General features: G+C 42.3%; 1 protein-coding gene and 1 pseudogene across 6 annotated transcripts; both read right to left on the bottom strand.

Moving 5' to 3' along the window:
• Nucleotides 1-733: 733 nt before the first annotated feature.
• Nucleotides 734-15,607, bottom strand: HNRNPC (heterogeneous nuclear ribonucleoprotein C). Of its 5 annotated transcripts, none has more exons than XM_015888264.3 (9): nt 15,438-15,604; nt 11,983-12,008; nt 7,089-7,361; nt 4,599-4,713; nt 4,073-4,120; nt 2,340-2,500; nt 1,956-2,057; nt 1,197-1,354; nt 734-1,100 (listed from the first exon to the last, which is right to left on the bottom strand). In XM_015888264.3, the coding sequence occupies exons 3-9, from the start codon at nt 7,327-7,329 to the stop codon at nt 1,017-1,019; spliced, it is 909 nt and encodes a 302-aa protein (XP_015743750.1). In that variant the 5' UTR covers nt 7,330-7,361; nt 11,983-12,008; nt 15,438-15,604; the 3' UTR covers nt 734-1,016. The 5 variants fall into 5 exon arrangements, with proteins under 5 accessions (XP_015743750.1, XP_007429391.1, XP_088000306.1 ...); XM_007429329.4 differs by having other exon boundaries at nt 4,638-4,713; XM_088144180.1 differs by having other exon boundaries at nt 734-1,354; nt 15,438-15,607.
• A 2,358-nt stretch (nt 15,608-17,965) lies between these two features.
• LOC112540745 (G protein-coupled receptor 4-like) lies at nt 17,966-20,736 on the bottom strand (annotated as a pseudogene). Its single transcript, XR_015796691.1, has 2 exons — nt 20,668-20,736; nt 17,966-19,241 (listed from the first exon to the last, which is right to left on the bottom strand). The product of XR_015796691.1 is annotated as a G protein-coupled receptor 4-like (transcript).
• Between the last annotated feature and the right edge of the window lie 4,567 nt (nt 20,737-25,303).

Raw genomic sequence — 25,303 nt, 5'->3', positions numbered from 1 at the left:
CAAGTGGGTGGTAAGCCAGTTGCAGTCCTACCAGAGGATGATTTTGTAGCTTTGTAACTCATGCCCTTTTCACCACTCAGCTGGACTACTGAAATGCACTCTACACAGGGCTGCCTTTGAAGACCGTGTGGAAGCTTCAATTGGTCCAGAAGGCAGCTAGCATTGTTGTTGAAGGTACATATTCACATATGCGTATTACAGGTTCTTTGCATTCTGCACTGGCTCCCCATTAGCTTACGAGCACAATTCAAAGTGCTTCTTTTGAGTGTTACAGCCATACATGGCTTAGCATCGGAGTACTTGCAGGAATACCTTCCTTGCCCAATTTCAGCCCACCCAACTCAGATGTCCCAGGAGAACTTTTGTAAGGTAACAGGTAGGGCAGTGTTGTCCAAACTTGGCCACTTTAAGATGAGTGGAACTCCCAGAATTCCCCAGCCAGCCATGCTGGCTGGGGAATTCTGGGAGTTGAAGTCCAGTCATCTTAAAGTGGCCAAGTTTGGACAACACTGAGGTAGAGGCTTGTAGGTTTGTCTTTTCTGTGGGTACTCTTGGAAACAGCCTCTCCCCTCTGCCCCCCTTGGTAGTTAGATGGGCTCATCTTCTGTCTTGGTGGTTAAGCGAACACTAGCCAAGACTTGGCCAACGCTAGCCAAAATAATACATGCTGTGTACAAAGCACTTCCCCGCAGCTGAAACACCATTCTCACCAATGCACATCAAACCAGTCATCTAAAAACAATACGTCTTTTTATTGTTAAGTCAATAAAGAGGTATCAAAATTAAAAGAGGAAAATTACAAGGGACTGAACTGAACTACTGGAGCAGATGAAGGGAAGGAGGTGGAACGAAGGGCAGATGCAACAGAAGACACAACATCGTAAAACACACAGGGCTGCAAGAGGGAAGGAGGGCAGTGAGGAAGCAGCCAGCGAGGGAGAAGAGGGTTGGTGAGAGGCTCAATCAGAAGAACGCCATGTGGGCCAGGGAGCAGAGAGGAGAGGTATGTTGGGCTCTTAGGAGTCATCTTCGCCATTGGCACTGTCTCTGTCGTCTTCCCCTTCTTCGGGTTCCTTGTCATCCCCCTTGATGGACTCCAACTGAGAGAGAGAAGGGGACAGGCAGAGGGGTGGAGTTAGCAAACAGGGAGAGCCGCGCTCCTCGCTCCGGGCTCTCTGCCTCCTCCAGCTTCGTACCTGGTCGTCTCCCCGGTCTTCGTTATCATCATCGTCCAGCAGGTCCCCTTCCTCAGCAGAGTCATCTGCCCCAGCCTCAGACTCCATCTTAACATTGCTCTCTTCTTTTTTAGTAGAACTGCTGCTTTGCTCTTCCTCCGACTTGTCGTTCTTCAGTTCTAGGATGGGAGGAGAGGAGGGCCCAGCAGAGAATCAGAATGCTTGGCAATTTTGGGATTACCACAATTTGGGCCACCTGCCTATATAGCAGTGAAAATGTCTAAGGGGGCCTTAATCATTCCGAAAGATGATCAAAACTTTTTTCTAAACCATCCAACAAAATGTATTTGGGCCAGTAGTTAGCAATACTTTTGTGAACCGGCAGCTTTTGCAGGCCCATTTGAAAGGCTGCTGTAGAAAGCTTTTCCTTCCTACACAAAAGATTCTAGTGAGGCATCTCCTCTCACCAAAGTTGGAGGTAAGAGTATCCTGGGGGACTGGAGGGGGTTAACAGGAGGCATTCCATAAGTTCTACAGCATGAAAAGCCACACTGTAAATAGAGACACCCACTGTGGAAAACTGCCCATTCCTGACATAAGCTTGTCCACTGTCAAAAATGCCTCTCATGACCCTCATTTTCTTCTGCCTGTATACAGAAGGGTAAATGCTAAATAAATGTTTCAAGTGTGCTGTTTCCTAGCATGCATCCCATACAGATCTCCAGGCAGTTTATCCCTCCCCTCCCCTCCCTTCCCCTCCCCTTTCACCCGACTGTTTACTTTGATCCTTCTCTATCTTCTCAAGGCTTTCCAGCAGAGAATCCACTTTCTGCTTAATCTGGGTCAGTTCCTTCTTAATGGCCTGCAAATCATCTCCTTTCACTGCAATAAAGAAAGGAGCTCATTACTGGAAATTCCAATACCCTGGTGTACTAATAAAGCATTCCTACTCAAGAAAACTTACAAAAGAGATTCCCCCCTCCCCCTGGTGTCCTCTAAAGCCCTCCTCCATTATCAAGTGGCATTACAAGTGTCAGTGCAGTAGCAGCCGGATTGAAACACGGAGGGAGGCAAACTTTGAAATATCCAGTTTAAATAAGAGATAAAAACTCTCCCCCATCACATTCGCTGTAGCCCTGGCCCGCCAACAAGTTCAACACCTACACTTCCCAGACTTGGAGGACGATCCCCGCTGCCCGCTCTTTGAGTTGAATCCACTCTTGCCTCTGCGAGAGGTGTTGCCAGAAACCCGCTGACGTTTGGAAGGGACCACAGCCCTGGCAATGGGGGGTGGAGGGGGCACTCGTGCTTGGTAGCTGTACATCCTAGGAGAACAAGATAATCCAAAACATCTAGCTTCAAAACTGCTTTGCAAATCCACGGCTCCTTGAGCTTCACCTCAAGCTGGCGTGCAGATCTGTTCCTAGGTTTCTCAAAATACCTTCTTTTAATTAGATAAGCTAACCAAGGGCATTACGTACTCCTTCCAGAACAGCACAGCTCTTTCTGTAGCACACATACCACAGAAATATATCCCTCACCAATAACCTTCTCTTCAATCAAATGAAGATGGCCCAGAACTCTATTCTGTATATCTTTTCCCTCTCTTTCAACCAAAACATTTGATTAAATTCTTCCCTTTAATTTAGATCTTGTTAGTACAGTTAATGGCTATTTATTTTCTTCCTAACTTTGGAAGACAAGTGATCCCAGAGATTAATTCCACAACTCTAATGTTTTGAGGTTAAAGGACATGCATGGATACACTTCTCCAAAATAACAGAAGGGGCCTTAACAAAGAAGAGGGTGGGAGCATTAAATATGCAATTAAATTTAAATGCAACAAATTAAATGTAATGAATATGCTTATGTCCCAGCAATTTCCCTCTCTGTTGTTTTAGAAATTCAAATCTGATAACTGGACCTGGAGCTTGAACCCAAGGTTTTGGGGGCCTGCCTGCAGAACCTCCAAGACCTTAGTTCTGCACTCCTGTTCGATAAAAATTCAGCAGTTTACTGAGGGGGGGGGGCTGTTGCATATGGAAATGCCCAGGAAAAGACCTGTCTCAAACCCATCGCACCTTACTGTCCCAAGAAAGCTGTTTGTAGCATAGGAAGCTGAAGTGTGCCAAATGAGACCATATACTGAATCAGCATTATCTATCCTAACAGCAAGTCTCTGGATTTTCAAGCATTGCCCGCACGCAGAGGATTAGCTTCACCACTAATCTACACCCCTTCCTCAAAGCAGTGGCTCTTTCTCAGCCTGTTTCCTTTGACTGAATTTGCAGGAAACTTGGCATTGCAGACACCTTACTAAAGGAACCCTCCTGGAGAATTCTGTGAACCAAACGCCCTTCCTTTCAATGCTGGCTTCACCTTCTCCCCTTCTGCCGCTTCCCAAATACAAATACTCTGGCTCTTGTTAACTAGGCAAAAGTTAAACTTCGGAGAATGAGCTATACAAAAGAACATCATGTTGTTCTTTAGTGGAATAGTTGAAAAGAGGGTGCAATCGCCAGCCAGAAGGGCATAACTTTTTTTTGAGAAGAACTGCATCTGGCCTTTGAATTGTGTCCTGGAGACAGTAATACCAAAAAAAAAAAAAAAAAAAATGTGGGGCTAAGATAAAATTTAATTAACTTTTAATTAAAACTGAATACAGTATTCCTATTATCCAGTCATATATTTGATAAATCTCTCTCTCTCACTCACACACACGTAATCTTAGCATGTGTAACTGGATAACAACTTTGGGCAGTTTCTGGGGGCCACACTGAAGGCTTTGGGGAGGGGGCAATGGAACCTTAAAGCCTTGGTTTCTAGGCCTCTGATCTCAGTTCAGAGCTGTATCAGAATTAAAAACACAAAGCAGAGCAGAACTTGACACCACATACCTGTCATAATAGTCACGCTGGAAGTCATAATCAAGGTCAAATGAAGACCTGAAAGACAAAGCATGGAATACACGGTCAGGTCTCAGGGAGGCTGGGGACCATAGCCCCCCTTCTAGAGGGCTAGGGACCACAGACAATCCCTTAAGCTATCAGTATGAGGAGTCTGTTCACAGCCCAATATAGCAAAGGTGAAATGGTTTGGTCACAATGCAAACGTGAAAACAAACAGGGTTCCATCCAATTCCCCATTCCACTGCCGCCCCTCATTTCAAAGCCATCTGCTGCTTGGCACTGTGATCTGACAAGATGGCAAGTTTTCTCATCCCAAGTACATCAAAACCATCCTGCTGCTTCTGACAGTCATATGGATTTTTCCACGTGTGCACACATACCCATCTACACAATCAGATTTAGCATCTTGCACCCAGCTGGACAGTAAGACAGACAGAGGCATTGCTCATTCCAGGGCACAAACCAGAGAAATAAAAAACAGAAGTTAAAATAATGAAAACATAAGGGTCCCGACCTGACTAGAGGGGACGGAGAAGGTGGTGCGGCTACTGACCCGTACATCTCTGTGGCCGATCTCTTCACCCCAGCTTTACCCCGGTTCAACTTCGGCTCCGCAGCCAGATTAATATCTGAACAAGACACAGAAACTAATTTGAAACCTAGGATCTCCACAGTCTTTTGAAGAAATTAAAATTCTGCCATATGTGTAATGTAGCTTTTCTCACCCAAGGGGCAGAAACCCTCCCAGAAGTCCCTAGCTAATCGCTGAGGAATCTGGGAGTTCAAGGTTACGCAACTGGAGGTCACCAGGAAGAAGGCTGGCTGAGAACACTGATATCTATCAGCTGTCTCTACTCAAAATATCTGGAAAAGGAAAGCCCACCCATTTCTAAGGGACTCTGTTCCACTTTTAAACAGTGCGGTTAAATACTTTACTGTTTAGTCCAAACTGCTTTCCATTTGTACTGTTCTTGTACTGAGAATAACTTAGCTCTATCTTCTGCTTCACCACCTTTTAAATATTTAAAGTTACCCTTGTACCCCCTTCATGCTTTTATCCAGGCAAAACAATTCCAGCCTTTTAAAACATTTGCCATTTTGCCCTTATACAAATGACCATTATGTGAATATTCTTCTCAAATTGTGGAGCCTTGATCTGAAGGCAAAACTCCAAATATACTTGTCCTAAGGCAACCTATTCATGTTAATTTTTTTAAGCAACTGCATTACTGTCTCATATTTGGCATATTGTCCAATAGATGCCTAGAGCTTTTTTCCACACATACAATAAGCCACTCTTCCTAAATCTACATGTGATTTTGATTTTAGTGTCTCAATACATACATTCAAGCATTTCTCTCTGCATTTCATCAGATTACTTTCAGCCTAGTGTTCTGGTGTCCAGAGCTATCTCTTCCAGCCTTGTATCATCAGTAAATTAGATAAACATTGTTTTATATCCTCATCTAAAACGTTTATAAAATTGTAACAACTGGAAAAGCCTTAGAGACCTAGACTCTAATCCAAATTAAAGTATCCTGACAGAACACATCCAACAAAGAAAAGCCTAACATCTCTCTGGGTAAGATGGTATCCAGTAACACGCCTCCTTACATATTGATGCAGAGCGACCAGTTAACATCTATTGGTACCGTGCCTAAAATGGGAGTGGGGAGGGAGAGAATGCCCCTAACACAGAGGTGAACAAACTGAAGCTATACAGGGCTACAGGGCTGCCATCCAAAGGCAACCATGGAAAGGAAAAACAAATACTTTGTAGAGTGCAAGCCGTGGCATACCATGTAAAGACCAAGGGCAGTTTGGGGCTCCAAGAGCTGCCTACCTAACAGAAAGGGCATCCAAACCATGTAGCATGTTAATAAATACAACATTCAGAGGCTCAGGCTACGTAGAAAATCCCCTGCTTTCCTTAGTTGCTGAAGAAAACCTACTATCACCTTTCAGAAGCAACAGGCTAAGCAGGAGGCGAGAGAATAAGCTAAAAAACCCTGCTAGAGGTGGGTTGGGATACTGAACAGAAAAACATCAGCAACTTTAGCTCTTGCTGGCAGGAAAAAAAGTTGTCTTCAGAAAAGAAAGGAAAAATTCTCTCCAGCAAGGCTTGAGCATGTCTGAACTGGAGCATGCTTTTGTATTTGATATTAACAGGCAGGTCCCAACAACTGTGGGGAAACCGGGGGCTTTTCTAGAAGGGGAAGCGTTGAATTTCTTCTTTGTTCCAAACTCATTTTTTTTGATGTGCCAAACATGACAGGCCAGATGATCGGCAAACACTTGTGAGCTACTAATTTTTGTGTGCTTATTTGTACAATTGTAAATGGCTAGGAGAGGAATTACTCTGGGTCCTGGTGGTGATGGAATTTTAGTAAGTTGGTTTCAGACAAAAAAAAAGTGCATCTCTCTTAAGCCTGTCCCAGTGAAACAAACAAGCTTATATCCAACAAAGCAAAAAGCCAGCCAGCCAGCTGCATGTGCTGTTCTCTACTCTGTTTCCAGGAAAGATGCAAGCGAAGAAGGACGTTCCACATTCTTTATATTTACCTCCTTTTCTCAGATTCCAGAAAGCTCTTAGTCAAGGCAAAGACAGGCCAAGAATAATATCTCAGTTTAGGTAGAGTTCTACATCATAAAAAGTCAACAAAAGCTGCCTTCTGTGACTGCTTGTAAGGCCTACCAGGCAGACCCGACCAGGAATCACCTCCACAGGTAGGCTGAAACTGCTCCCCTCCCCAATATTTAATTTACTTCCTCCAACTTCTTTTCACTCTCTATTTTCTACTCCTACAATACCAAAGATCCCTGAATGGAAAACTGGGGCTGCGGTAAGCATCTCGTTTGCACAGGAAACTGCTGGGCTCTGTGAGCAGACTCCAGGTTGAACAAGGCAAAAGGGAAACAAGCCAAATGTCTGCCAAGAGAACCACGCGAGCAACTTCACTGGGACTACAGAACAGAAAGGTCAGCGTGGACGTCACCTACTTACCAAGGACCTGGCCTGCTATCATCCTGCCATCCTCTCCCGCTACCGCAGAGCGAGCGTTGCGCTCATTCACATACTGCACAAACGCAAAGCCCTTGTGCACCGAGCAGCCAACAATCTTGCCGTATTTGGAGAAGATGGCTTCCACATCAGATTTCTTGACCACGAGGGTGTTGAGGTTTCCGATGAAGACACGGGAGTTCAGGGAACGGGGATCTGTCTTGTTGGTGACGTTGCTGGCCATAGCTCACCCCACGCAGCAGAAATGCTAACCTGCTGCCAGGGCCAGGGAAAGGGAGAGAAAGAGGGTCAGCAAAAGAACTTTACATCTTCTACACATATAACCGACTACAAAGAAAGTACAAATGCACACATCTTTTGGGCGCCATGTGCCAAGAAGCAGCGCTCTCTCAGAAGGAAAAGCTACCAGCCTGAGGCTTGCTGGGAAATCTCAGATTCACCCTCCTAGTGATAAGATACAGCAGTTTTGGCACAAGAATTAAAAAAAAAAAGAATGCCAACACTACAAAAATAACTTTCTTGGAAAGCAAAAATTGAGAGAAAGAAAAGGGAGGTATTTTTACCATTAGCCTACCGTAGTCCACTATCTCCAAGAAGAGATGTGAAAGAGAACTGGATGTATGGGAGGAGTCCCGTCTAAAAAGGCGCGACGGCCTTTAGCACCAGTCAATACAAACTGCTTCTGTTTCCTTTTTTTCAGCGTCAAGCATCTTCTAAACAATGTGAACTTTACTCCTACCTTAGTTCTGTTTCAAGCAGCATTCTTGGGAAAACACAATCTATCACTTCAATACATGCTTTTGTCAATACAAGCAGCAGCATGTCAACTGAATAAATACAGGAAGCCAAGCAGACTCCAGTTCAGAGGCAAATAATAAAAGTACTCATATTATCAAGGGGCAGTCTTCTTTGACTTTTTAAAAAACTGAGATGAATCTATAAATAAAACGTGCGTAACATCTTCGGGGCAGCATGTTCCAACCTTCATCTTCAACCCAAGGACATTCTGCTAGGAATTCTAGAAGTCAGACTGCAGTCCCAATACATATTAGGGAAGAGTTACATGAATTTGCTAATTACCACAAGTCTCTGTTCACAGACTTAGGCTACATGTCAGAGGTGTGCAGCACTTGGATATGGTGCTTTCTATCTGGCATGGCCGTGCTCACTGTGCCTCCTAGCAGCACCTCGAAAGCTCTGACTTCTCCTGGTTTTATGCATGAGCTGTGAAGATCAGGAAAAGGGAATGGGATCTTTAAAGTGCTGACAGACCAGGCCAGATCCAAAGTACCTTCTTACTTTGGATTCAAATACCTGTACATCCTTTTATGCATTTGTGGGAAAGAATATATTTTATATGCTTTTAGGAAGCAACCAGAGCAAATAAATAGCTTATCACTATTGGAACTTCACTCCTATGCAAATGCAAGGGAGGCCTATTTGGTTACAGTCTAATTTTGGCAAGTACCTGGAGGAACATTTTCTTTATCCATACACTCATTTTCCCTCAAGTTGCTCGCAGGAGAGGATTGACAATAAAATGTGAAGACAATGTCTGACTGCCTGCACTCAAAACTTTAGGCAGGACAAAGCAGGGGATGGAATATTAGCTTTGGTCGTTGAAGACACCCAAGTTTTTCTGCAACAAAGTTCTCAGAAGACTGCAAATTCTCTGCCAATCCCAACTCACAGGACTGCTTCCAGAATGAGATGAAAATGGCACCAACACATACATGAAAAGAACTACATAAGAGATTAAAATCTTTCAGTCCCAGCTAATGAGCACACAGCTCTTCACGTGCCGTGCACATATTGATGCACACATGTGAGCTAAAAGCAAAAGCATCAACAAGGTCAAGTGAACCAAGATTAAAAGTGAGAATGAGTCTCACTGCCAGTATTCAGTTGAACACCATGGCTAAAGTCCATTTGGCTGAGGTTCTTTTCTCTTTGCTGCCTGATACTGAGGCATCCCTAAACATGGAACTACAGCTTTGATTTGGCCTGTATGTAGACAGGATTAAACAAATTCCCTTAACTCATTACTCCAGACAAGGCTCCTCTCCTCTACCCCATATCTTGAGCTTCAAAAAAGCCACTCTCTCATCAGTCTAATGAAAAGCAAAGCAAAAGCTTTCTTTGTTTGAAACAGGCTGTTTGCTTCTTTGCCCTCACTCTTCCTGTGGGAAAAAAAACCCTTCTCTCTCTTCAGTTTTTGCAGAGACACAGGTGGAGTGTTATTTACATTTCTGCCTGAATTCTAACCACTGTGGGAGAGGGAGACCCACCTCTTCCTTCAAAGAAAGAAAATTAGAACAGCAGGCCTCGCTACAAATTAAGCCTTTCACAGTACGCACCAGGCAAACCCTGAGTCAACCCTGCAAAAATCTGTTAAGATGAAGAAAAATTCTAGCCCTCCACCCAACCCGAGGGAGGAAAATGTTTCTTTTCTGGGTAGTCTTTCACAATATTTGTTGGGTTTATCTCTTGCCTTTTCTCCAGGAGTTCAAGGAGACCTACGCCATCTCCAAGTTTTCTGAAAATTGTAGGGCAGATCAGGCTGAGGGAGAGTGACATAGTTGTCCAGTGAGCCTTTACAGCTCATGTGAACTCTATACACAAGAGGCAAAAAACTCTGCTCAAGGGAGCCAAACATCTGAATGGGGAAGAAACAACAGGGAGCTTCTATCCCCAGTAAGTGTCTGACAATGTCAAACATGCCTATTTGTTAATATATTCAGTCAGAATCTGCCTTCCTGTAGTTTAAACCCTTTAATTCAAATCTTGCATTCTGGGATGATATCGATCGTTTGTTTAACTTCCTGTGCATTATTATTCCCTCTCAGTCTTCTCAAGACTAAACATTCCCAATTCCCTCAGCCTCTCTTCATAAGACTTAGAACAAATGGCTCTGGCTACTAAACAAAACTGTTAAGTTGCGGGTCACTGCAGCTCCATTTGTCCAAGAAAGTAATATTCCAGCAAAGATTCTAAAACTGTTTCCATGAAAACTGTATTAGAAGCTAAATGTTTTGCAGATGTAGCACACAATCTTTTAACAATATCCCTTGTGCTAAAAAGCCTCTATTACTTGTCACTGAAGATGATGGAGGAACACACAGGCCTATTTAGAAATTATTATCCACCTCTCCTTCCCATAACGCTCTATGGTTAGATCATAACATTTTAAGATACCTCTTCCTGAGAAGGGACAAACTTGACTGACTCACTCTTTGTGACCATTCAGAGCCTCCATGGAGTTCCTACAAAACCTTGGTCTACTACATGAAAGATTTCCTGCATTCTGAAGCAACTAGGGTAACAAAAGTCTATCATGTTTCCCAGAGTACATTGGTTATCATTAATTTAATTATTACACAACTCCCCAAATTTAGTGCCGGAATTGCCTCTATATTTCTTCCCTTTACAGGTAGTCCCCGGTTTAAGAACAAGTTCCATTCCCAAGGTCTGTCCTTAAGTCGAATTTGTATGTAAGCCAGAACAGTATTATTGTGTAATTAACTCGAATTTTTCTGCAATAGGCTCCATTCTTAAAAATGAGTCATTCTTAAACCGGGCGTTCTTAACCCAGAGACTACCTGTATTTACCTTTATGTATATCACTGCAGACAATTACTGTGTTTTGTAATATTTGCACAGCGTTTAGAAAATCTCAGGCACTGCAACTAAAATGTATTATTTTATAGCGATCTGCTATGAAATTCCAAGAGGCTTGCATTATATGTATAGTATACAACTGTGAGCTAGGATGAATGTTTTTTCTAAAACCGGGAGACCATATAGCTCACTGCTAAAGCAGAGTCCACTGCAACTGTATTAATCTTCAACTCATTTTTTTCTTGAAGACCAACCATCTCCCCTAGCAGCTAGATCTACACATTATGCTATTCCATAATGCTATCTGTCTGATTTGAGCTTAGGGTGAGATATGGACCTATCTGCTGTGATTTAGCTTAGCATTAGGTGTGATCCAGGCCACCATGGTTTACTGAACAAATCATGGCCTACCATAATGTGAGAACCCGGTCAAGGACTCAAGTGACCATCTCCTGAAAGGACATTTTACTTATTTTCAATGTTGGGGTTTGAATAGTGCACTCAGAAATGCTGTACAGGTGCATACACTTTAACCAACACCTTTAATAGGGGATGGCCTGGGATTAAGCCAATGCAGCCCCTTACCATCAGCCAAGATGGGTATGCCCCTGCTCCATGCAAGGCTCCGCTGGTAGCTGCCTCTGTTACTCCAGACTGGGCATCCATGACGGCGCTTGTAAGAGAGGGACGGTGTAGAGGAAAAGACCAGGATGGGAACTGAGAGGGCATGAGAGGGAGGGTTGGGGATCTGACCAGGGAAAGGCTGTCACTGCTAGAGAGTGATCAGCACCACAGACATAGTGCAGCAACAGTTGAAAAATTGAATAGAAATAAAATATTAAAAATTAAAAATAAAAAAAATAAAAAAGTGTAGGAACTTCCTGAGATGTTCAAGTAAGTTTTGGAGAGGTATCAGGTTCTGTTCTTGGCAGCCAGGCGATCAGTGAGGGAGGGAAAAAAAGAGTTAACGTGATCAATCCACTTTTTTAAAAAATGTGTTTTAAAAACCTTGTTGTGTTTTCCCCCCCAAGGGGTTAAAAGCCCAGAGTCAGTTAGGATCATTCAGAAAAACTCCATTTTCATCTGGTTAAAAATCAGCAGTCATTTTTTTTTTAATCACCACTATCAGCAACACATCATCATAGTCACAGTCACCACCATTATTGCAGCAATAATATCAATAAGTAACTAGTAACAACGATAAAAAGGAAATCAGTGGAAAGGCAGGAAAAAAATGGAAAAAATTGGAATAACTTACTGTAGCTGAAGATCAAAAAAATCTCGCTGTAAAAAACAAAAATAAAAATAGCCCAGATTAGAAAAACGGGAGGTGTAAAAAGGTCAAAGTCAGTAACGATTTTTGTTTTTTTCTTTCTGTCCTTTTTTCCCCCCCTTTCATGCTCTCATTCCAGCCACGGTTACCACAGAACCAGGCAGAGGAGAGCTCCTGGCAGAAAATAATCCAAGCCCTTTGAACACCATTTCACTCTAAAAATGCCTAAGAAAGGCCAGCTCATACGAGGCTAAAAGGTTCTTCCTCTAACCCAGCTGCTGCAGGGAAAAAAAAATGTGATTTTTTCCCCAAAATTACATTTTTCAATCCAGCTTTTGCTTGACTGCAAGGCAACACTGGGCCACAAAGGCACCATTTTATTAAAATGGCTTGTATTGAGATAGTGGGAGAGGGTGTGCGTGTAGTGGGGTGGGTAGGGATTAAAAAAAATAAAAAAAAGCTGAGCTCCAGTGAAGGAAGGGTTGGGGGTTTTCTCCTTGCTGCCCTGTGAAAGGAGAAGGGACAGGATGAGTCAGGGTACCCCAGAAACTTTGCCCACATCTCCCAGTTTCCCCCACCCCAGAGAACACCAGCTTCCAGTCCCATATGGCTACTCCAAGCTCACAGCTGCCTCTCAGGTGTGATTAAGATGCCACCTTGATCTTGCCATTTCTGTTTGTTGCCAAGGAGTCGAGCTGGACGACTTCAAAGGCACCTGCAAGCTTGTGGTAGGAAATGGCTTGTGCCGAAGCTCATATAGATCTCTAAAGCAAAGATGAGGAAAACTGCGCGCACACACACACGCACACACGCACACACAAACACGAACAGGATCAAGGGAGAAGAAATAAGTTCTACATAAAAAGTGCACACACTAGTCTTCTGCTAGCTTTTCATTAGTGAAAGTCCTAGTACTAGGAATTTCTAGAATTCAGATTCACCAGTCACCAATTTACCTTCTTTCCCTCTCACCAACCACTCAAATGCCAGGTAACTGGGGAAGAGAAGTCACCCATCTATGTTTTCAGTAAATAACCCTTGCCTACTTAAACTATTAACTTTACTTTTCCTTGATATCTCCTCAGTGTTGTTTTCTCTGGAGGGAAAACAGCACAGCTTTCAAATGATCAGTCTGATCCAATACAGCAAGGCACAAGCATCAGAACAAGTCATTTTGGAATTTCTTGGAGAAGAACAGAACAATACATAAATAAACCTGAGCCTCTGCTCAGGTGATCAGAAAAGCTTTTCCAGCTCAGCCTACACAAATTGTTGACCAATTCTAGTTGGGTGTGGCAATGGGAACTCTCCTTATTGTTGGGGCAGGTAAGCTTTTGTAATTGAAAGATGGGTAAAAATGTAACTTCAAAAATTGCAAAAGGGTATATGGGGAATGGTAAAAAGACCAGATATTATTTCACTTGGTATAATCTAGCTGTGGATTCAGGTCCTGGCCTAGAGCAAATCCGATAGCATTTCATTATAATCCACCTACTTCAGTACAAGAATATTGGAAAGGTTCAGCTTTCGTGTGTGTGGGTCACCTACACCCTGGGACCTGTGCCTTTTTCATGCTGTGGACTAAATATGGTCCTGCAATGAAACATTCAGTAAATCAATTACTTAAATCCAATTTAATAGATGCCAGTAAGCAGCTAGTTATGAACCCTGTGTATCCAGAGTGTTCTAACTATGTTGTTGGCATTGCAGTTTCACCTTCTGTGTTGCAACTTCATATACTGGATGGGTAGCAAGGTGACCCATGGCTCTGTTAACACATGCAGAATTCTTCTATCTGGCTGATCTACAAGTGCACTGTTGGAAAAGCGTCAAGATTGTCAAAGCTGTTCTTGCCCAGATGCTGCCTTATCAAAAGTGGAAACAAGAACAAAAAGTAGGCATTGTGGCTTTTAAAGTGAGACTAATCAGTAATCCCTGCAATAAAAACTGCTTTCCAAACTTTCATTTTTCATACCAGGGATTCCAAGCAAAGCAGAGAGAGAAACAATAGCAGGGTGCAAAATACCCCATCATTTCAACTGGTTTTCAAAATATTCCAAACCATCTCCTAAAATTGACACCAGTTATGAGCTGGATACAAATTAAGCACAAGTTCAACAAGGAAAAATACATTAATAGTTTCATCATTTTAGTTGGCAAACACAACATACGACCATTTTTTATCAAATTAATAGCCAAGTAATTCAGAAACTTGCATCTCGCTAAAAATACAAAGAGGCCCTTCAGAAGTAACTCACTCAAGTTTTTTGATACAGAAATTGACATGAATAGAACTAACTCGGTGTTTTCTTTTTAAAAAAAATACAAAAAAGTAGCATTTATTGTGTCAGTCTTTTGTGAGAGCAAATTCAAAATGAATGCAACTGCATTTGTTTACATTTAAGGATACACTTGCATTCCTAAAAATATTATAATCTTGTTCCAAAATGAACATGCATTATCAACGTGCCAAATCCTTAAGATGTCACAAGCACCTATTTTTGTTGCCACAACCAACATAAATGTATATTAGAAATTTGTACAATATATAGCATACAAATAAATGTATTGTCTGATGTTTTTAGGATTTTATCATCACCAAATTCAACCTTGCTAGCCCATTAAAAGTGCCTCATTATGCTAAAAAAATCTGCCAAAATCACTATCCTATAAAGGTAAAGACTTCTGTGAATCAAGTTGTTGCCTGTTGCCTTACAGAGAAATATCTATGTATTCTTACAAATAAGGAGATGGTTTGCAACCAGCTTTTTTTTAATTCAGTCGAATTTACAGGCTTAGGATCTCTTGGTGGTCTCCCAACCAAGCACTACCTGGATTTCTCAGTGCTTAGTTTTTTGAGATTCAGTTTGCTGTTGCCACCTGATGAGGCATTTGGCATCTTGTATTACTAGGCTCTCAATCCTGATTAGAATCGACCCTGAACGCCAATACAGGTCGGGCAGGCACAATCTAGAATGTGTGTCCTGCCTAATCCAACAGCCATACCTGCAAGTGGGATCGCGCGCGCGCGTCCTACGTGTTTTACACATACAGGCAGATATGCACACAATATAACTACCACATATAAATATTTTTGCAACCTTATAAACGCATACATAAACACACAGACAGACACGCACTTTCTGTCGTACAATGGAAGAACCATTAAAGCAGCCTCCCCCCCCGCCCAGTATAATGGTCTCTCCCGGAGTAACCAGACACCCATCAGCTTGGACGACACCAATGAACTGAACAGGGGGGAGAAGGGCGCGAGTCCAGAAGGTCGGCAAGGGAAAGACCACCGCCAAGACCAAAAGTGAGGGGGCGTGCAGGCAATACTATTATACGAACTCCCGTCCCCTCCCCCACAAGCGGGAAAAGAAAAAAAAGAATCGTCGCCACTCTTCCCTCGGGCGTTTTTCTTCAGGCAACGAACTCACCTGGAGGACCCAGATCCAGCAGGGCGCCGCTTTGATTATATAAATGTATAATTTTGTAAATGTACACCGATTCTCCCTCTCTTTCAGAGCTACCCTCGCCTCATTCGCGCTCCGAACGCCTCACAAAATGGCGCCCCAGCCGCCCTCTGCGCCGCGCAGCCGGATCTGAGGGAGCCCCGCCCACTCCTTTTCACAACTCGCCCGCTCTCTGGGGTAGGGGCCTTTACCACAGGCGCGCTCATTGGCCAAAGATCAAGCGCGAAACCAATCAGCGCACGGCGAGGGTGGCCGAGGGGAGGTCGAAGCAAGCTGGTTCGATAAGACTGGGAGGAGGAGAGAGGAAGGAGGCAAGGCTCCAAGGTAGGATAGGCTATAAGCTTTGTCATTCAACATGGTGTGGCTATTGTTCGCTTTGGGATTAGGCCACGGGACTCTCACGTCAAGTATTTCCCTTAGCTGCAGTAATTTCCCTCGTCTGCCGCTCATTTTGCTCCCACCCATTTCTAATAATCGCTATCCCAATGGCTAGAATTCCCTTCAATCATCTCAACTGGCTTGTCATAGGCTACTATCGAATTACCAATAGTATCAACGGGGTCTCTACACCAAAAGGGGAAGAGCTTGACGTAACTCTGAGGGACTGACGTAAACGAAGCCTCCAAAGCCCATTGGTCAACGCTCAACGCGGCATGGATCCTGAAGCCCAATTGGACCTCCATTAAAAAAACCGCGGGGTGCAGCGTCGTCGCTGCTCCTCCAATCAATGCTCGCCTTGTGCTCAGGCCCGCATTTTAATTGGCTGGTTTGAAAAAATAAAAAATTCTTTTATTCCTCTCTCAATGTTCTCCATACTATTTTATTGCAAGAAACAAACTAGTCATTTTAATGAGCATATGAGCAGGGGTAATAGAGTAGAAATGCTAGTGCGCGGAGAAATTGCATTGATCTCTGTTCAAAAAAATCTACATGGCAAATATTAAATAAATCATGGTTTATCCTGTTGTGCAAATATTTACGATGTAGATTGGATAAATCATGGCTTATTGGATTATACCATTTGGTTGGATGTCCACAACATATGAACATTGTAATAGCCAATCATGGTTTAGCAATCTGTAGGCCAGAATAGCCACATGGTGTGGCTTGACTGTTCAATCAGGTCAGTTGTTGTCAGCCCTTCCAGACTAGGACGCCAGAGTTATGAACGCTAATACTACTTTATTATAAGGTTACAGTAACAGAATCTTGCAAGTCTGAATGTGCTTCCCCCCCCCCTTTGTTTTCGTGAGAACTAGGGAGGGTCATGTTTCTCACATTACATTTCTGCCTTGGACTCAGATTTCCTTTATCTGAGCGTTGCCTTGGATGCGCTCTTCCACCTTTCCTACTTCAGTTAGAGCTCTGACTGCAAGTCTACAATTGGCAAATTGTGCCAAGTGTTGCAAGCAGATTTTCTTGGGGCAATTTAGCATGTGCAAATCCAGCCTTTCCTTAGTTCATGGTTCAGGGTATTATGCAAACTAGAAACATAGGTCGTAGAATCTCTTTCACTGCTATAGAGTCTTTTTTTTTTTTTTTTAATCTGTTCAATCATGTCCGATTCTTGGAGATTGCCTGGACAAGTCCCTGCAGTTTTCTTGGCAAGGTTTTTCAGAAGTGGTTTGCCATTGTCTCCTTCCTAGGGCTGAGAGAGAGTGACTGGCCCAAGGTCACCCAGATGGCTTCGTGCCTCAAGCAGGACTAGAACTCACAGTCTCCTGATTTCTATCCTGATGCCTTAACCACTACACCAAACTTGATCTCTCTCTCTCTCTCTCTCTCTCTCCCTCTCTCTAGATTTGGGATGTTTATATTTACCTATTGTACTGCTGGAATATTTTCCTTTTATGTTTACAATACATTTAAATTTAGGATCGATGAAAGATTGTATAGACAGTAGTAATGCCATTTTATACGAGGAAAAGACTGGCTCCTGCCATTATAAATAAATGAGCACATCATGTAGCAAAACCTATGTAAAAGAAGACATGTATCTTATATATAGGCATGTGTATAGGAAAGATAAAATGTCCATTTATATAGACATTGTGGTTAACTATAGATAAGGAAACATCTGTTTTAACAGAATATGAAAGGAAGACGTTCATGCTGATAGAGTAGGAACTATTGCAATAAGAACACATTCCATTCTGTTGATAATGATTGGCTAAATCTTTAAACTAAAAATCTATAAGAAGGGAAACAGAGGAGCAGCCCATCACGACCGCTACCCAACGTTACTTGACAACCTTGGGTTGAATAAATATATTTTCTTCAACCTCCACTGATTGTCTGGCACGATTTATTGGATTCCTGGCTTGGTCATGAAATGTGGGAAAAGAAGGCGTCTGATCCTTCTGACAGTACCAAATAACAACAGCAACAACAACAATAACCAATATCAATTGAATGTTGTGAGAACATGTTGACGCTATAATGCAAATATTTTATTTAGAAGTACCTATTTTTGTTTAGGTAGCCACATTTCTGTCTTCATTCCAGCAGGTGTTCATTTCATAAAGGATCAGAAATTAAAGTAGCATTTCAAAAAAAAAAAATCCCTACAAATAGGCTCAGTGATTAAATTTTCCACACATAAGATTAGACAGTTAGATCCAAAGGCGATCTGGTGTTTACGGAATACTTAAACACAGAGGAGGAGCTCTTGCCTTTGATGAGATGCCTTTCCGGTTGGCCCTGGAACTCAGGGATTTTTTGAAATCTGTTTGACTATCCTTGAGGAGGTTATAAAAAAGAGGATCCAAGATGCTGTCCAAAAGGGAAATGCATAAAGCTGCATGCTCGTAGATGAACATGAGCATCACAGATTCTGTCTGAATGCACTCTGATTTCCAACAGGTATCTATACTATAAAATTACCTGGTAAGGAGAGAAGAGGAGGAAGAAAACCACAAGGATGAGGGAGATGAACCCGGAGGTTTGCTTTTTGAGTCTCTTCTCCAGAGAAACCACTTGCCTGAGCTTGGAAGAGGACACTGATGTGGGAAAAAGCCATGAGAAGGAGTGGGACAATGAAAGAGAAAATCATGATGCTAATCCAAAACTTTCCATAGGAATAGTTCAGAATGGAGTTGTCCAGACAGGCCCTCCCTTGTTCAAAGATATTTAACCGAATGACAATGGTGCAGAGAGTCAACACCAGCAGCCAAACCAGGGTGCTAATCTTCACAGCCCCTGGAATGGCCTGTGCTCTGTGGGTGTGCAAGGCCAATATACCACTCCATGGCGATGGGACACAGAAAGCTGTTTTCAGCACAGAAATTTGTATGGAAAGCTGCACTGATTAGCACTCAGGCTGTTTTTTGCAAGCCCCAGCAGTGATTGTTCAGGCTGTAGTACATCCAGAAAGACAGCGTCAAGATCTGCAAGAGGTGGGCCAGCACAAGGTTCATAATATAAACAGAAAGGATCATAGATTTCTTCAACTGGTAGATCAAAGCCCAAAACGTCAAGCTATTCAGAAGCAGGCCAAACACCAGTACTATGGAATACACAGGGATTTTAAAGCCCTTGGTGGCATTAAAAGGCATTGAAGGGCACACATGGATGGTACTATCATTCATTGTGCCAATGGAGAGGTTTTCCACAATGCCTTGCTCCTGTCACCTTCTCGTCACCACTGCAAAAGCTGCCTGGATCTGTTGGATTTTGCTGAACTTCAGGCTTATCTGCAGAACGCTCGGGAACCCTTTCTTTCACTTCTCTCAGTGAAGACAGTTTGCTGTTTCTTCTAATCCAGACCACCTTTTAATTACCACAAATAAATCAGGAAAAGAAAAATATAAAAATAAATTGAAATTTTCCTTGACTTGTGAATAAAGATAGTCAAATGCAGCAGCCTTAGGACTGGGCTATAATAAATAAGAGTGTGACTCATATCTATCTATCTAATGTCCGTCTGTCTGTCTGTCTCCATCCATCCATCCATCTGGTTGCAATTCTAACTTACCTTAAACAAATTTATGCAGCCTTTTTGCACAGTTGCCTGGAAACAAGCCTTGCTAGATCTATGTATCATTAATTTATTTTTTTATTTCAAATCTCTTTCTTCCCTTCCCATGGGGTTAAATAGGTTATATATGACACCCCCCCCACCGCCTTTTTTTTTGCCACTCTGTATCCTCTTATGGTTAAAAAAAAAATCCCATCTTACTGTTTTGGATTCCAAACCTGGTACCCAGCCAAGTACCTTTCCTTTCGTCTTTCTTGCTATCTTGTTAAAAGCTACAAATCATTATGTTAAGACTAGAATGAAGGGCAGTAAGGTTTTTGTGTTCTTATAATAACTGGCACACTTCAGCTTTTCCATTCTTCCCCTCTTTCCCAGTGATCCAAGTCTGAAAGCTTTATTTCAATTCCAAAGAATGCAGCTTCAAATCTCTGGAAGACTAGAGTGTCTTCTAGGTTTCACCCAGCCATCCTTGGGCTGATATTCATTAGGGGAGCAGGCTTTACTGTATATCACTTCAACAAGGGTTCACTGATGCTGAAACATACCGTTAGGCTTAGGTTCCCTTATTAATTTAATCCAGATTGCCTGGAGGTTTCACTTCAGGTCTACAGTGCTTTTGCACAGATGTGAAACACCTAGCCTTAGTGGGAAACTGCTTTTTTCTAATTCAGAAAAACTCATGGAGTTCGTCCCATAGTTACCTTTCATGAATATTAAACTGAATATTAAATCCAAGATTTGGCTAAAGGCTCTGCACATTGCATGAAACCATATTTGGACTTCCCGGCCTTCGAAACACGTGAACCATGTTTCATTGCCTAGTACAATCTGTGAACCAGACAGTTGTGGCTTGCTCAACCACCATGGTTAAAATAAATTGCGTTTTAGTATGCTGTATGAACCCAATCAATGAGTAATAGGGGATTTGCACTCTTGTAAGCAAGGTATAAAACTGCAAGCCTAACAAAGGAAGGGATTCCATTCTACAGTTCTTTCCAGGGCTGTAAAGCAAAAATTTTATTGTCTGAAAAACAGTCACAGCAAATTATTATTTCTACTATTTTCACCACAGGAAGATTGTCACCTCCCTTGTTGGCTTTGAAATGGAGTTAAGATTTATTCAACAATTCAAGAGAGAAATAGACATGGGCTGCAAAGTCAATCTGAGTTGTTTTTATTTTTCTGTTAATTTTTTTTGATAAATAAATAAATACATACATACAAATTAGACGCTCACGGAACTTGCTGTCCCAGAAAATAATCTGCCACCCGCTCACTCAAGTTTGCTTTATCTCTACTGAGTCACATGCTCCTTCTGTGGTTCTTCAGCAGAAGTGATTTGTGACACGAAGTTGCAGATAGCGTGCAAATGACTACTTCCAGACACTGCAATTTAACCACCAAGCTCTCAAGACGTGGGCAGAATGGCTTTCACATAATACTACGCATCTGCTTTCTGATCATTGCAGAGAGAGCCTCAAGCTGTTTTGCCTAACATGTCTTGTGGCAAATGGGTTTTGCATGGCAGTGGGTTCATCCCACCCATGGAACGAGTGGGAGTGAAGTCCAACAAGGTGCAAATTTGCATTTTCAGTGTTCAAAAGTCAAACCACCTATAATGCAGAAGATCTATGAGAACCTTCTACACACATGACCACAACTTACAAGAGGGCCCCTCTCCACAGCTGTCTCTCTCTGCTGCTTCACTGTAGAGCCTCCATCTGATCCCCTTACCCCACTGCCATTGCTATTCAGCTGCAATTTGGGCTGATCCAGTGTGAAGCTTAGAAAGCTGGTAGATAAAGGCAAAACCTGGTTTGAAAGAACCACCCTCACCAGCCCTGGAGGAGAGCGTTCAGGGGTTGGAGAGGAGAAGGTTTGTGCACGCCAACCTCAAGTGCTCAATAGGTACTGGATTGATGCACCTCCTTAGGGGTCACCTGATTGCAACACTGACCAAATTGTTGTAGAAGTGCATTAAATTGTATCCACAGCAAAAACAGTGTTGAACCTCTGTATAGAAAGGACAATGTAAGGCTGCCTCAAGTATGGGCTGGGGATCAGATGAAGGCAACATCATGAGGACATAGCAGAAAAAAAAGGTTGTGGGTTCAGGGTAGCATTAAGTGCAAGGGGGGAAAGTCGCTTTAAGTCTCCTATAAAGTAGGGTAGAGAACCCATCATTGTCACATAGCTGTTTGTCCATGGAGTCCTCTGGCAGCCTATCCTTTCGGTCCCCAAGTTAGCTTTCCTTCTTCATGCATTAATGAGCTTAACAGAGGCTGGATTATGAATGGATTTCATTTGTTCCAGGAAGTGTCTAACAGGACTTTACTTGAGACAGCAAAATGCCAAATGCTTCTGATGGCCCAGCAAAAGGAAGGAGGAAGAGGAGGAAGAAGGTGAATTAGCTGATATTTCCAAGAGATTGGATAGGGAACAAAATCTTCGCTTTTGCTCTTGGTCTGCATGGAAATCGGAGGTGAGGATGTTTCATTTCAATATACCGAGTGAGAGATTCAGATGACCCAGTAGAGGAAATCTAGCTTTCTTTCAGAAGTTCAGATATTTCTAGAAGGTTGACTTTTGTTTAAGAATTTGGGATAGCAAATTTTTGGCCTTAGGCTTGCTATAAATCCAAACTATGAGCCCCACTCACACAATTAATTGATTTATTTTTAATCTGTCCAGTAATCAAATATGTATGTTTGATGTGCCCAGTCTCTGAGTTTAGATGTATCTCTGTGTGCGTGTATTGATGGATGGGCATGGGCAAAGAGAAGAGAATAATAATAAATGACAGAAAAACAATAAAATACTATTATAAATGTTACAGGGGAGTATGAACACATTCTGGGCTCCACAACTTGTTATTAACTCCCTTTTAAATATATAAATAAGCCTTTGACCAGCCCCAGTGAACCAGTAAGACAAACAAATTAACCAAAGAAAAAAGAAAACGAACATTAAATGAATAAATGTATCCAGAACAGCTCCATTTTTCCATGTTAAGAAGCACAAGTGACATGTTGTTTGGGTTTGTGGGTGGGTGGTGGGAGTTGTAGATTGCATTTTTTAAAACCACAGTTAAAATATATACACGTGTTGATCTGTTATCTTCAGGGTTCACCTCCTTCTCTCAAACTCACAAGTGAAATCCTTGGGTCATAGATATCAATGCATCCTATCATTTTGCACATGAACAAATGAGCACTTGTGAACGTGAAAGTGGGGTACAATCCACCTCCCAGCCGTTTACCTTTACCCCATCCAGATATGAAATGTGGTTTTGCATGTCTGAGTTATACAGTTACCTCTATACCAGTGTTTCTCAATGTTGGCAACTTTAAGATGTTTGGACTTCGGCTCCCAGAATTCCCCAGCTAGCATGCCTTCCTATAATTTAAATCCATCATTCCATGTCCCATGCTTTAAGATGGGAGGAGAAATAAAAAAGAGGACCTTCTGTGTAACATTCTTTCAGGTATTTGAAGAATCCATTCATATTCTTCTTTAGTCTTCTCAAGACTAAACACGGCCCTGGTCATTCACTTTGGCCTTTTCTGAATCTGTTCTGATTTTTCTGCATCTTCCTTCAAGTGGGATGCCCAGCAGTGGCCCATGAGGTGGGACCTGGTCAATCCAGAGTGTCACCAACTCCTGCCTTGTCTCAAAATGTCAAGACATCAATGAAATACAATGCAGGAAATCTGAAGTGGCATCAAAGTGAGCCGACGGAATTGAATTGTATTCCACTGACATCCTCACATTCCTTGGGAAAAATGCTAAGCCATCTGATGGTATGCCAGTGATAGGATCCCATATGACATATCTGAGGAGCAAACCAAAGAAGTCCACGCACTTCTTTGGATATCCATGGAAATAACATGAATGAAGATTCATAGAATTCAACAGAGATCTCAGCAGTTCACCCCAGCTTTTCCACAAGCAATATCTGATCAAACAAGTGAAATAATTTTTGAAGGTATCTTCTACTCATCCATGCCCAGTCATCCATCCAGTTGAAATTGGTGAGAAATTATTGTTTTGCACAGCGAGTATTTAGTTTCCCTTTCAGGCACTCTAAAAATTACAGTTTTATCAATCTTTTGGAGGAAATATAGGTTTAGCATCTGTCTCCTTTCCTTAAAGCTACCCTCGAATGCTAGTGCAGACTTGGATTAACTGTTCTGGACAGATGGCAGCCGATTAGCAGAGAAGAAAATCCCCAGTGACTCTCGCAGATCTGTGGGGGTGGGAATTCCAGAGCTTCTTTCAGCTTCTCTTCTGTAGGAGAAGCGAGCTCCATTTGTCAGATGAAACAGGGATAGAAGAGAATCAACAAATAAGACGATTACTCTGCTTTAATTGTCTAGATGCAGAGTGAACTTCAAAGTGTGTGGGGAATATAATAAACATGACATTCAGATCTCAACCCTGCCTCTGTATACAGTATTATGCTTTTTGCAGTTATGGAGATATCTCTACTGAAGATTATGTTTGTTGGAGCAATAAAGAATCTGTATTTTCAGATTACAATCCACGTAAATTTATGCTAATTTTCACAGTACCCTAAGACTCCTGTTTGTTTGTTTGTTTGTTTGTTTGTTTTTTGGCTAACTTTGGGGGAATTTATTTGTTACAGGTAACTAGCCTATCTCTGTCTATTAGGGCTCTGCTGTGCTTTGGATTTGAGGGCAAAAAAAAAGGGGGAGGGCTTTGGAGAAAATGGCCACACAAATACAGCCCCTGTCTGCAACTCCTTGAGTCAAATGTATCTTTTCCTGGGATCCCACAGCTCCCACAGACAAGTTTTGCCTCTGAACCTGAAGCACTGCACCACCCTAATATCTATGTCAGGTCTCCTTTGGACTAAGCTGAACTCCTGTTGACTTCATGGATACATCCATGCAATTTTCTTGGCAAAAAGATGGAAGTGGGTTGCCCTTCCTTTCTTCTCAGTTGTTTGTTGACCTCCTAGTCTAGGCAAAGCCCTGGACTTCCCAGATGGTGCCTCCTCCAATTACCTACAGGGTTGATCCTGCTTAGCTTTCTTGATCAGCTAAGATGGGATGGAGCAGCTGCTGGATGCAGGAGTGTCTTTACTCATCTATCTATCTATCTATCTATCTATCTATCTATCTATCTATCTATCTATCTATCTTTTCATCTATTCATCCATCCATCCATCCATCCATCCATCATCTATCTATCTATCTATCTATCTATCTATCTATCTATCTATCTATCCCCCTTTTTTTTTTCCATCCTAGCATTTTTCCCACATGTGCAGGATCCTAGAGTGACTAGCTGTAAGTCACCATTGACTAGAACTCAAAGTCTCCTGGTTTCTAGCCTGGAGCCTTAATCACTAGATCAAACTGGCTCTCAGATCTATCTATCTATCTATCTATCATCTATCTATCTATCTATCTATCTATCTATCTATCTATCTATCTATCTATCTATCTTTTTTTTTTTTTGGTGCCTTCGAGTCAATGTTGAGTTTTGGTGACTGTTCGGATGAGTCCCTGCAGTTTTCTTGATAACATTGCAGAATGGTTTGCCATTGCCTCATTCCTAAGGCTGAGAGAGAGTGACTGGCCCAAAGTCACCCAGATGGCTTCATGCCTAAGGTGGCACTAGAACTCACAGTCTCCTGGTTTCTAGCCTGGCACATTAACCACTATACCAAACTGGCTCTATCTCTATCTCTATCTCTATCTCTATCTCTATCTCTATCTCTATCTCTATCTCTATCTCTAATCTATCTCTCTAAAAAATCTCCATGGAGCAATACAATAACAAGCAATAATTTATAGTAGGGAATTCCACAGGCCACTGCAGAGAAGAT

The sequence above is a fragment of the Python bivittatus genome, unplaced genomic scaffold (genome assembly GCF_059951505.1).
Source record: "Python bivittatus isolate LINGU-HERP-01145 unplaced genomic scaffold, Pbiv_v1 ctg000430_np1212, whole genome shotgun sequence".
Taxonomy (NCBI): domain Eukaryota; kingdom Metazoa; phylum Chordata; class Lepidosauria; order Squamata; family Pythonidae; genus Python; species Python bivittatus.
Note: the sequence above shows the minus strand (reverse complement) of the source record. Positions and strands in the feature narration are given on the sequence as shown.